The sequence below is a fragment of the Poecilia reticulata genome, linkage group LG14 (assembly GCF_000633615.1).
Source record: "Poecilia reticulata strain Guanapo linkage group LG14, Guppy_female_1.0+MT, whole genome shotgun sequence".
NCBI lineage: Eukaryota > Metazoa > Chordata > Actinopteri > Cyprinodontiformes > Poeciliidae > Poecilia > Poecilia reticulata.
Window position 1 is genome coordinate 9484611 of NC_024344.1, and position 11862 is coordinate 9496472.

General features: G+C 36.6%; 2 protein-coding genes across 2 annotated transcripts in view; both read left to right on the forward strand.

The window, feature by feature from the left end:
* Nucleotides 1-1171: 1171 nt before the first annotated feature.
* On the forward strand, nucleotides 1172-2840 carry epd (ependymin). The gene is made up of 6 exons (XM_008427588.2): nucleotides 1172-1448; nucleotides 1592-1623; nucleotides 1698-1835; nucleotides 1933-2119; nucleotides 2205-2286; nucleotides 2392-2840. Exons 1-6 carry the CDS (start codon nucleotides 1187-1189, stop codon nucleotides 2516-2518), a joined length of 828 nt encoding a protein of 275 aa, XP_008425810.1. The 5' UTR covers nucleotides 1172-1186; the 3' UTR covers nucleotides 2519-2840.
* Nucleotides 2841-5475: 2635 nt separating this feature from the next.
* Nucleotides 5476-11862, forward strand: part of stag2a (STAG2 cohesin complex component a) — a 20783-nt gene continuing 14396 nt past the window's right edge. The window contains exons 1-4 of the mRNA XM_008427589.2: nucleotides 5476-5681; nucleotides 11017-11143; nucleotides 11252-11330; nucleotides 11505-11663. Coding sequence (XP_008425811.1) covers nucleotides 11100-11143; nucleotides 11252-11330; nucleotides 11505-11663 — 282 coding nt within the window. The 5' untranslated portion in view covers nucleotides 5476-5681; nucleotides 11017-11099. The remainder of the gene's footprint in view (nucleotides 5682-11016; nucleotides 11144-11251; nucleotides 11331-11504; nucleotides 11664-11862) is intronic.

The window sequence follows — 11862 nt, forward strand, 5'->3', positions numbered from 1 at the left end:
TAAGATTGCCTTTTTGCAGAACTACTCTCCCCTTTAGTGGCGAGGCCCCTTCCCGCTCCCTCTCATATAATGACTCATAAAAATAATGACTCCTTGGAAACGTATTCCAAAGTAGTTTCTTTTCTCAATTTCTTTTTTGGATGACCCAGGAGTTTTATCAAGCATACACATAAAAAAAATGCTATATCTATGTTGATCTCCAGTGCAGAATACTGTATATTCACAAACAGATTCAATATTGTATAACAAAAATATATTTTTAATTCATCTATCCTACTTGATATGTATTGAATTTGTACGAAGTTGACATCTTTCAGAAAAAGTACGGCCTCTGTATGGTACACTTTTACAATTTGTAAAGTATCACTGTTTTCCTTCCACTTCACAATCATTCACCAATTTGTGTTAGTCTTTTATACACAATCTTAATCACATATTAAAATTTCTGATTTTAAATTGAAAGACCTACTAACATATTTTACTACAGCTTTCTGTGTCTTTGTGGAGATGTCATTATTGAAATAGATAATGATTTAAAAGCTCTTTGCAAACCAGAATATTTCAGCCAGCCATGCAAATAACCCATATTTAGCTGCAGGCTCTAATTTCCACCTGCAGTCTGTAGCAGTTTGATGTACAGAAATGATTGAAGCATTAAATGACATGATTGTTGAATTACAAAGTATTGGAAAAGTTATACAGGAGAAAATGAAAATATACTGCTAATACGCAACAATTACAAACCCACATGTGCTTATAAGTTTGCCAAGAGTCTAGTCACTGTCTTACAGAAAATGTCCTGCACGTATTGTTCCAAGTATAAGAAAAACGTTGGAGGCAAAATAGATTTTGTGTAAAATATTATTAATTCATGAGGGTCCTGATCATGTAACAAACCTCTGGAAGACCTTGTTGCCCATTTCCCTAAAGCTCTATTATGTCTAAGGAACATCACTGCCTTCTAAAAGACATCCAAGCATATTTTGTGGTTGTGTGCTTTACCTCACATGAACCTTTCCTTCCCCTTAGAGGTCATGCTCACACTGAAGGGGTCTCGAAGAAGGCAGCGAGACGTTGAACAACAGGCAAGGACAGCTGGACAAACACAACAGAGAAGCTGGACTAAACATTTGATCATCTGGGTCACCACCTGGGGAGTCACAAGTTGAGATGCTAAGACGATGTGATGTTTGAAGTCCAGGAGGGGGCTATCGTCCTGGGTATTCTTTACACAAGCATCGCACTCTGTGCCAGGCTCTGGTTCTATAAAAGCAGCTGTTGGTTCACAGACAGACAGATGTGCTCTTGGTTGCTTCCTTTTTTGCCATCTCTAACATTATTTTGTCACCGTTGTTGGATCAGGAAAATGTTTGCAACTGCCGCGCTGCTGGTCTTTGTGTGCCTGACCACCACCACCACTCATGCAGACCATCATCACGAGCCTTGTCGTAAGACACTTCTAACACTTCTGTTGATACCCTTTTGTCTATTTAAATCTGAGAATGTTTGATGCTTTCTGCAAAGGTTGTACAATTTTATTTTTCAGTGTGGTTTGCCTGGTGGATAAATTTGCCTTACTCTTTTGTTTCAGATACACACAACATGACTGGATTGATGAGTGTGGTGAGTCTTTATTATGATTAAGATCTAACCAGGAATGCAAAAAAAACATGTAAAATGTTCTTGTCTTTGGACAGATGAACCTAAAAGGTGAAACAAAAGCTTTTGGGTCGTTCACTTACGACTCAGTGGGCAGAAAACTGCGTTTCACCTCCAACGAGAGTCACCCGGCAGACACATCACTTGGTTTGGATCTGCTGATGCTTTTCGATGAGGTAGCTCATAAATTTTACCCCTTACTTCGCTTCAAATAAATGTCACGTTGAGGTTGTGTCGTGACTTGACAAGTGAATATGTTTTTGCTTTCAACAGGGGATTTTCTATGAGATTGACATCAAAAACCATAGCTGTGAGAAGAAAAAGCTTCAAATGTCCTTGCATCCTTTTGACATTCCTGATGACGCCAAGTTTCACAGTACAGTGACCACCGGGAGCTCCTCCGTTAAAGGCGAGGGGCTGAAAGTCAATATCTGGACTGGACCACTGACAAATATGAAAGGTGGAATAGTTTCTATGAGATGTGACTTCAGTACGGCTTCATAACTTCAGCAGTTTTCAAGTCTGACTTCTGATTTCTCTGTCAGGTTCTTACTCCATGTCTGTAACCAAGGGATGTTTGCCAGTGTCCACTTTCTATTTCACTGAAACCACATCATTCCTCTTCAGGTTAGTTTTAGGTGGTTCTTTTGGGCATGTAGAAACAGGATGTAATGGGTAACATCGCCAAATTTCCCTGTAAATTTCATGCTTTTTTTTTTTTTTTCTTCACAGCAACATGGATGTCGAACTGGAAATCAAGGATCCTGACCTCCTTGTGGTGCCCTCTGTTTGTCACGGAAAGCCTGTGGAAGACACCCCCGAGGGAACAGTAAACAGCTTCCTCAACGAGTTCATGTAGATGAAACCTGCCAGTGAAAAATGAAACTCACATCAAATCATGACTTCCCTGAATTTTTATTTTGCTTTTCTTTAGTTTTTATGCTTAGCTACAGTTTTTCTCTTGATGCTCCTCTTCATCCCATCTGCTTTTATCACGTCTCTCTGCCCTGAGAAAAAAAAAAAAAAAAACCTGTGCTGAATTGATATTGGATTTTGATGTAAGGCTAAAAGATATGGTAAGGATTGCAGAATTTGAAAAGAAAACTAACAAATGGTGGCTGTTCAAATTTGTACCACTGACAAAACATGTAAAATATGATTCATAAAAATGTCGAAGCTGCCAAAAGTGTGATGTGTTTCATTTTTGCCAGTTTTTTTGTTTGAACAAAATGATTTTACAGCAGAGGTGTGGTTTGGATCGTGGAGCATTGCAAACTTAGTCAAGTCCAGAAACCCTTCTACACATTTGTTTTTTGCACAAATGAATATTAAATTAATGTTACGCATGTTGCCATGAGCGTCCCAATCCAGTAAGGAAACAAATTGTTATATGCTTCCACATGGCATTATTTAAATAAAATCATAAACAAGCACATTAAATAATCAATGGAAATATCAAAGCATTCTTTGTGTCACCAATATAATATAATGCATAATTACACAATTAACTGTGTCAATAGAGTTTTAATTTTTCACTTGCATAATTGTTTGCAATTTATTTAAGATTTCATTGTACTTGTGCTGTGTGTGCGCTACAGCGGAACACTGAATAAAAGTGTCACATGTGATTGGTTACCATAAACAGCATGTTAACTTACAATCAGTCACTTTAACTGTTGCACTTCTACAGCAACCCACTGACCAACTCCCCAGAGCCTTCAGGAAAAAAGATTGATAAATTCAATAAATGTAATAAATTATCAATTCTTAAATTATTGTGAAACATGCAAAGAAATTTTAATCCCCCTCCGCACCCAAAAATGATTCTATTATTGAGTTTGCAAGAACTTTTCCATTGTTTTATAGGCTTGACGCTACTTGTCCTCCGATTCAGGGACTTTCTGTGCAATGCCTTATTACACTCTCATTTTTCTGTTTTTCAATTAATCTTCATCATCATGTTAGTGTTAGTATGTGATTTCCCTTTTGTGTTTTTACTTATCTTAGCAGCTTTGAAAGTGAAAACATGTTTTGCTGAGTTTACTTAAAATTTAAACAAAGCAAAGTGGAGAATGAAAAAAAAAAGTGTCAGGCTTAAAGAACTAAATAATAAGCACAAAAAAATCCCCCACGGGACCTGAAGGAAGTATTATATTTCCGAAGATCATCAATTTGTGTTTGAGTAATGATCTCAAAACACAAAGTTATTTGATTGATTGCTTATTTTCCTACTGCTAATAAAAATAATGACAAACTACAGAAATTGTTTACCATCTTGGTCAGAAACAGCTTAGCAAGAGGAGATATAGAAAGTATTGTGTATAGAAAATACACAATACCACCTCTTTAATGTTTCAGGATGCGGCCCTATCTGCTTTGACATGACTTGCAGAAATAAAGCACATCATTCCTTTGACAGCTTTGATGTTTTGGGATTGGTGTGAAACCTACGACTTCATATTTTCCAATGAAAAACCTCAACTTGAGCTTTATTTTTTGCCAGCATTGTTGAGCAAAAGAGTCCTTGGGTCCCTCTTGTACAGGCTGCACAAGTCAACAAATCCTGTGAAGTTGACATATTTCATTATTTTTTTAAATAATAATCTCTATTCAGAGAAATAGAGGGACAGACTCATTCAAAAATGTTTTACTTGGGACAAAAAAAACCCAAGTACGTAAACGGAAAGGGGGGTTTTGAATACGTTCAGAAGTAAAGTCGTTAATTACATTGGAAAGGGTTAAATAATCATCTCGAAACAGTTGCAAAATGACTACAAAATGAGGAAACCAAGACCACTATTACCTTCCTCTGTGGTGGTTAACCTTAAAGTATCATTCTAAGAGTGAAGTGTATGACAAGGTCACAGAAGAACCCTTGGTAATTTTTAAGCCACTGGAAACACTTCTCACGTGTCGGGAGAAAGCCAGATGATTGATATTAACTGAAGAATAGTTTCTGAAACATCCTGTTTATTTGTGAAGTCCACTGGAGTTTTCCATAAGCTTCAAAGTGAGCATGATGAAAGTCATGGTAGTTAGATACATTTCTCCAAAATGGTTTGCTGGACAAACATAGTTCATGTTACTGCCACAAGTGTCAAAGTCTTTTATTTGAGCTAAATATAATTTGGATGTGGAAAGAGAATGACAAAAAAACAAGATGTCACAAATAAAAATCTGAGAAGTGTGATGCACACTGATAATCTTCTCCCTTTACTCTACTACCCCAAAATAACATCTACATCTTGTTCTAATATTGCTTTGCAGACTGGGACTATTTTATGTCATTTGGTACTTATGACTTGGAGCAAAAAAAGAGAGAGAAAATCTCTCATGAAGTTCCTCAAAGTCTTTTCGACTTACCTGCTGTTTGGAGCAGAAAGTGGTTCAACAAGATGAGGGTGCTAAATGAAAATGTATGCCACTGTTTTGAAATGTTGACTTTTTGAAATTGAACACCAATTATCCTCTTTCTACCAGAGGTCATTAAATATACTTTATAATACATTAAAATGAAAACATATAAAACAAAAAAGAAGACAAAGAAGAGGAAGAAAAAAGTACTAAGAAGAGTTATTCTAAGTCTACAGCAGGGCAGCCTCTATGTGCATTTATTTTCATGTCATTTCTAATTAATTCTGCAATAAAGAAAAACAAACAAACAAAACAACTACAAGGGACACAAGCAAACCATCAAACTTTGATGAAAGTTAATATTTTCCATCTAAGTGCCTAATTCACCGTACAGTTGTATGTTTCTGTGTCGTGTATGTGAATTCTTACCTGCAGTACACCGGGCCACCAAGAGGTGTCGTTGTGCGCTGCATGAACAACGACAAAATACACAGTGTACCTTGCTATGTTAGCCACCAAGGGGCTCCTTTACGCTAGCTTAAAATTACCCAAATATTTAGAGAGGTAGAAAGTGACAGCTTGTTCTGGAAATTAATGAAAACAATCAATGTACAAAGCCCGCAGCGTTTTACTTATTTGGTTTCTGTACGTCTTTGAATTAAAACGAGGTAAGTTGTAAAATGGCGGATAGCTAACGTTAACATCTTGGTAGTTTGTTATTGATGCCACTGTTCTTGGTCACTGAGGAGATACTTGAGAGTAATGTCACCTGTAGGTGTTAATGCATAAATCAACTCCTGTAAGAATACTTTAAAAATAGCATGGAAAAATAACTGTATCTTATGGCTTCAGATAGTTTTTATATGCTAATAGTCTTGTTAGCCATTCGCTGCTAACGGTAAAGCTAGCCAAGCTTAAAAGTATTGGGATAATATTTATACATGTATGTTCAAATATTAAAGTGAATATCTGTCTTTTCAGACGGGTAGCAAAGCTTATAAAGAAGTGAAGACTGTTGTCTAATGGAAAACATTGTCAATGTTGAGAGTTAATGCCTCGTATTAATAACATTGGCTCGGATTAGGCAGATCCGTCATATCCAAGACGTACATCAGACAGAGCTGAGAGTGAGCAGGAATCACCCTCCAGCCTCCCAAACATCTGCGTCTGGGATCTTTTTAAGTCGACAACAGCGCTTGACAGAAATGTACTGAAATCATCCGCTAGAGTGAAGAGTCAAGGTGGCGTGAAACTAGACTTTTCCTGTAGTGCGATGTTTATTTTACAGAAGTAACTGTTGTAGAGGCGCTAAAATCCAGTTGACATGTCCATTTATGGAGGTTAAAATCAGCCCCTCTCTGCCAGATAGACTAATCTGTGTACTCTATGTTTGGAAGCCCAATAATGTGAAATTATGATTTTTCAAATAGGTCCCGTTATTCAGAATACAGATTTCAGGGTGGCAGTATATCATAGATAAGATAAATATCATAAATAAGATTTGGCTTTTTTTTAGCCCATCTACAGCCACAGTAATGGTTGTGGTAAATATAACAGGCATTATTACAAGGAATGGAATGGCTGTGCTAATGTGGATTTATTTACTACTGGCAAAAAAATAAATACTTTTTATGTTTATAGTCTTTTTTGTTGATTCAGTGGTTATCAAAATTCAAGACTGTTGTGTGGCCTGTCAGACAACTTATTTTTAAAATTTTCGCTAAGGAAATAAAAAGTAGTTAAAATACTGAGAAATATAGCAGTAAGTAAACTGCTTTTAAAAGTGAAAGCAGTTTACTTGTAGTCTTTAGGACATAACACAAGCACAAACACCATATAAATATTTCTTGGTAATATACAGTAAGTACTTTAACTTAGATATCCAAAAGACACTGAAATTACCCGAGAAATTACTGATGTTAAGGCCTGGGGTTCATGATCAAATTCATAAATTTTATTGTGTTTTATCAAAGAATTATACACACATTCTTCAGTAGGTAGGGAAGCCTAAATTAAGTAGACCAATCTAAATAACACAAATCAAGACGGGCTAGACAACCTGTCAAAACAGCAATGGCTTTTATTAATTAATTAACATTTTTATCATGCCGTTTACTATTTCTTCTTATATTGCAACTTTCAGGACACATTGGTATGTTTATGTTTGAGTCAGATAAAAAAATATATATATGACAGCTATATATATATATATTTATGTAGAGAGACAAAGTTTGTGAAAAACATTTCTGAGTTAGTATAGACTGGACTCAAGTCTGGGAAGTGATAAAATTGTGAAATGGAAACATGTAGAAATCCAAAATTTCCTTTTTGTATGACAGCTAATCTTAACACTGAGTACCACAGTGATCACCATCACAAATAGTTTAGTTTCATTGTAATTATTGAAGCAGAACAACATGCGATTATTAACTAGTTTGTTTTTGACTATTTTTGTTGATATTTATGTACTATAAACAGCCATAGATGGTTGTCAGAAGTTTGTTGAAAATCTGTTTTTGGTAACTCAAAAGCTTGTGAGGTGTACAGTACACAGTGCAATCTTTTTACATGAAAGCTCATTTCAGCTGAATGAAATGGAGAAAAGTAAAACTGATGCATCTGGACAGCAGCAGCCTCTGTGCTTTACCACTAATTCAAATCAAATATATCCCATTCTCCTTTCTGAATTAGCTCAGCAAAAGGCACAAAAGGTGTAGTTTTACTTGTGTTTTCAGGGACCATCCAAATTTCCTCCACGTTGCTGCTAGTGGTCATAGAAAACACAGTGGATAGCATTTTTAAAATAATAAAAATGCTATGGTAAATAATCTGCACAAGCAACTGGCTGTTTTACGCCAGCAGAGATGATTAAATATCTCTTTTTACATTCTGCTTTTTTAGAATATGTTTACAGTACCAATATTAAAGTTAAACTAGCGACCGTTGTTAGCTGGAGATGGGCACCAGCAACCCTCCCAACCCCACTAGGGACAAGGGTGTACAGAAAATGGATGGATGGATGGATAGCGACCATTGTGAATAATTAACTGAGTTAAAGCAGAAAGATGTAGTAAATTTGCAAGTCCTAAGTGTAGTGGAATTTCATCATTTCATGCTATGTGTTTATGGAAAAGTTTTCACACCTGTGCATGATCCAACGCTTGCTTTTTTCATGACAGGAAACAGACGGTGAAGTAACAGCGTGTGTACTCTTTGTCTAGGACGTTTGTTCCTTCAGTGATCTGTGTTTCTGTATAAGATGTGGAGGTAGAGGAAATCTTTTCAGCGAAAGCTTGTCGGCACACTAGCAAACTACAGGAAGTGATGTTACATCCCTAAATGTGAGAGATAAGAATGATTTACTGCTGGAGGAGGGAAGAAGATGTGCATATGTTTAGGCTGACTGTGTGCTTTCAGAGCAGATCAGAACCGTGCAGAGTTCTCCTTGCCCGTAAAAAAACAACCTGACCAACTCTGAATACCTTTTCCCATCCGTTTTTATTCAATTAGGCGCTGACGTTCATCTTTTCAAAACACAAGCAAGTAGTTAAACAAAGAGATAAAAAAAAATCCTGTTGGTTTATTTTTCTTTTGCGTTTCAGGCTGATGAATTCATAATGGTGAGAGACGAAATGAGTCAGTGCAGTACTTGAGGAAAGCACCTCGTTTGACCTGGTTGTGGGAGATTCATTGTTTCTGTTTTGCTTCCTTCTTGTTTTTCATAATGAGAAAAAAAATTAGAGCTGCATCACATAACAGCCAAGGAAGGGAAAAAGAAGGTCTCTTTTTCTCAGCTGGAAATGGGAAGGTGCGGAAACAATGGCTGCGTTCCACTTGGACGAAGAATTTGCTAATGCAAAACAGAAATTTCTGCTGAAAGTGGGAACGCATTCCTCTCGTGTGCTTTTGTATGGAGGTTATTTGCTGAACATTTTCAAAATGCAGAACTTGATTCATAAGCTATATAGATTTAATTGTACACTTACTGCAATATAGTATAAAGCTTTTATGCATGCCATGTTGATTATTATAAATTAGAGCTCATGAAAACAAGAAATCAAGTTTCTCAGAAAATTTGAGAGGAAGACCAGTAAAAATCTAATTTGAAGTCATGCCACAGCCCACACAAAAGTGCTGACTTGACGCCCTCTACGTGTAAGGTAAAAACCACTAAAGGTCAATGGTGAAGAAGCAGGGAACTCCCAGAATGTTGCATCAGAAAGTATTAATGGAAAGTTGAGTGGAAGGAAAACGCCTGGTAGAAAATGATCCACACGTTTTCGGGATGCAGCCCTGAGACAACTATGAGGCAAAACGCAAAAAACTGTTGGAGCCAGCGCAGAAGTCATCAAGCACCGCCACACAGAGGTGTCTCCAGGATAGGGACTAGAACTGTTGCATGCCTTGTTTTAGGCTCAAAACAATGCATGCAAAATAGCTGCATAATTAATATTTTATTGCTTTTGTGTATTTTTAAATTTTCTGAGAAACTGACTTCAACGTTTTCTTTAGCTGGAAGTCTGCATCACCAAAATGACAGAAATACTGTTGAAATATGTTGCTGTGTGTCATTACTAAACTGAGAAACAAACTAAATGTTCAATTATATTCCAATTTATTAAGATACACTGGTACGCGTCAGAATGTTTGCAGTAAAAAAAAATATTGTCAACTGGCTATTTATTTATTTTTGGCAAAACTACAAAACTAAGCTGAATTCATCTGTCATGATGACAAGAAAAAGAAGCAGCACATTTCTCTGTTTAGGACATGAAGCTAGCAAGTGTGGAGCATTTACGGATTTATGGGACTTCAAAAAAGTACCTGCTAATATTAAAACTGTTGATGTTTTATTTTTCCCATTTCACCTTTTCAAAGTCACTTTTTCTTTTTCATCGCAGGCTTTCTGACATAGCCGTAAAAAGCCCGGTGTTATATTACGAACTGAAGCGGTGCTTATTTTGTCAGGTGTGTCCCACAAAGTCCTGGCAGTTTGACAGAACCACAATGCTTGGAACAGATATAGTGAAACTAAAGTAGCTGCTGGAATTTAGCAATCATTCTTCTTAATTTATCCGTTCTTTCCTTTCAGGCTTTGGTGGTATTTTCTGCGCTTTACTGGAAATAATTGAGTTGTTTTTGTTCCTGCTCAGAGCAGAAATCATTCCCGTGTCACTTTCCTTTCTTACTGATCTTTTGATAGAAATCATAAGCTTGTAAAAAAAAAAAAAACACAGCGTTTTACTTTTTTTTTTTGTTCAGTTCTGATGTAGATAAGCTAACAAAGCAAAATGTCAGAAAACTATAAAAGTGTGTAAATTCTCCATCATATAATTTTTTTTACAATTTAAAGTATGTTTAATGATAGATAGATAGATTTTTTTTTGTTGTTGTTTTGTTTACATTTCCATTAAAGTAAATGTTATACGTTTTTCCTCATTTCCGTTTAAAAGTTTGAATAGTTACAAGAATTTTGGTTTAGTCCATTTATTTCGGTGAATAACAAATATGCGCAAGTCACACTTAAAAATAATGACTATTGTTTTGAACAATTATCCTAATAATTATTCTCATAATAATAGAAGAGTCTCTCGTTTGTCTCATTTATTCCTAGAATTTTTTTAATTCTTGAAGATAATCTTTCAAACTAACTGTAAAGTTATAATTTTAATGTGCAGCGCTGTCTCTTTATGGGTAGTTTAGTGATCTTTTGATGCATGTTTAATTTGTGGTGTTCTATTATTTCATCCCACTTAGATCTTATACTAAGCGGGTTTTAATGTTTTTATCTTTTTTAACCTTTTTTCTTCTTTTAAAAAAATTCTCTTTGTCTTTCTGTTTATTCACTGTCACATGCTGTTTTTATTTTAATTATGTAAAGCACTTTGAAATGCCTTGCTGCTGAAATGTGCTATACAAATAAAATTTGATTGATTGATTGATACTTCCACGTTGTGTATTGTTGTTCTGTGGTTACTCAGCGTGATTCGTTTCTGTCTGCAGGTGTGACTGAACCGATCTCTTCTTGCCTGGGGGCCAGAGCAGACTGAGGTTCTACTTCCACAGCTCCAGAAAATGTTGCAGAAATGATAGCGGCACAGGATTTGCACGCAGAGTTCCAGTTTCCCCAGTAAGCAGTAAATCACAGACATGTTGGCGGGTGTTTATCTCATCTCTCTGATGGTAATGGATTATTTGAGCTGTGATTTAACATCTCGTGTTTTTTTTTTATACGCAGAGAGACAGAATCTCAGTTGTCTTCAGATGCAGACCTTGAGGATCCTGATGGAAGAAATGCTACAGCGGGCAGAGGCATGGTAGGTTCATTGAGCTTATTGTTAAACGTTTGGGAGAGCTCCTTAATTATTTTTTTTCATTTGGTTTCCCGTAGCCAGATTGTCTTCTCAGTCTACTGTTTCACTGGTTGTACTCAGTTATCATTATTGCGCCTTTAAACATGTTTAATTTTTAAACATTGTTCTCATTCACAGGGAGCCAAGAGGGGGAGGAAGGTGCTGGGAGACAAGGCCAAAGGTGGGGGAGCAGGGAGGGTCTCTGGTACCGGCTTAATGAACGGCCATCATCAGGAGAACGGCTCGGAGAATATGAGCCTCTTCGAAGTGGTCAAAATAGGGAGGAGCGCAACACAGGTGAGTACGTTGCTCTCATTTTTATACCTGTGTAGCTATAGCTGCGTTTCCATTACAAGTACCGTATTTTCCGTACTATAAGCCGCACCTAAAAACCTTCAATTTCCTCAAAAGCCGACAGTGCGCCTTATAATCCGGTGCGCCTTATATATGGACCAATATTGAGCCACAACAGGTCTAGCAACTACGGTAAGCAGCC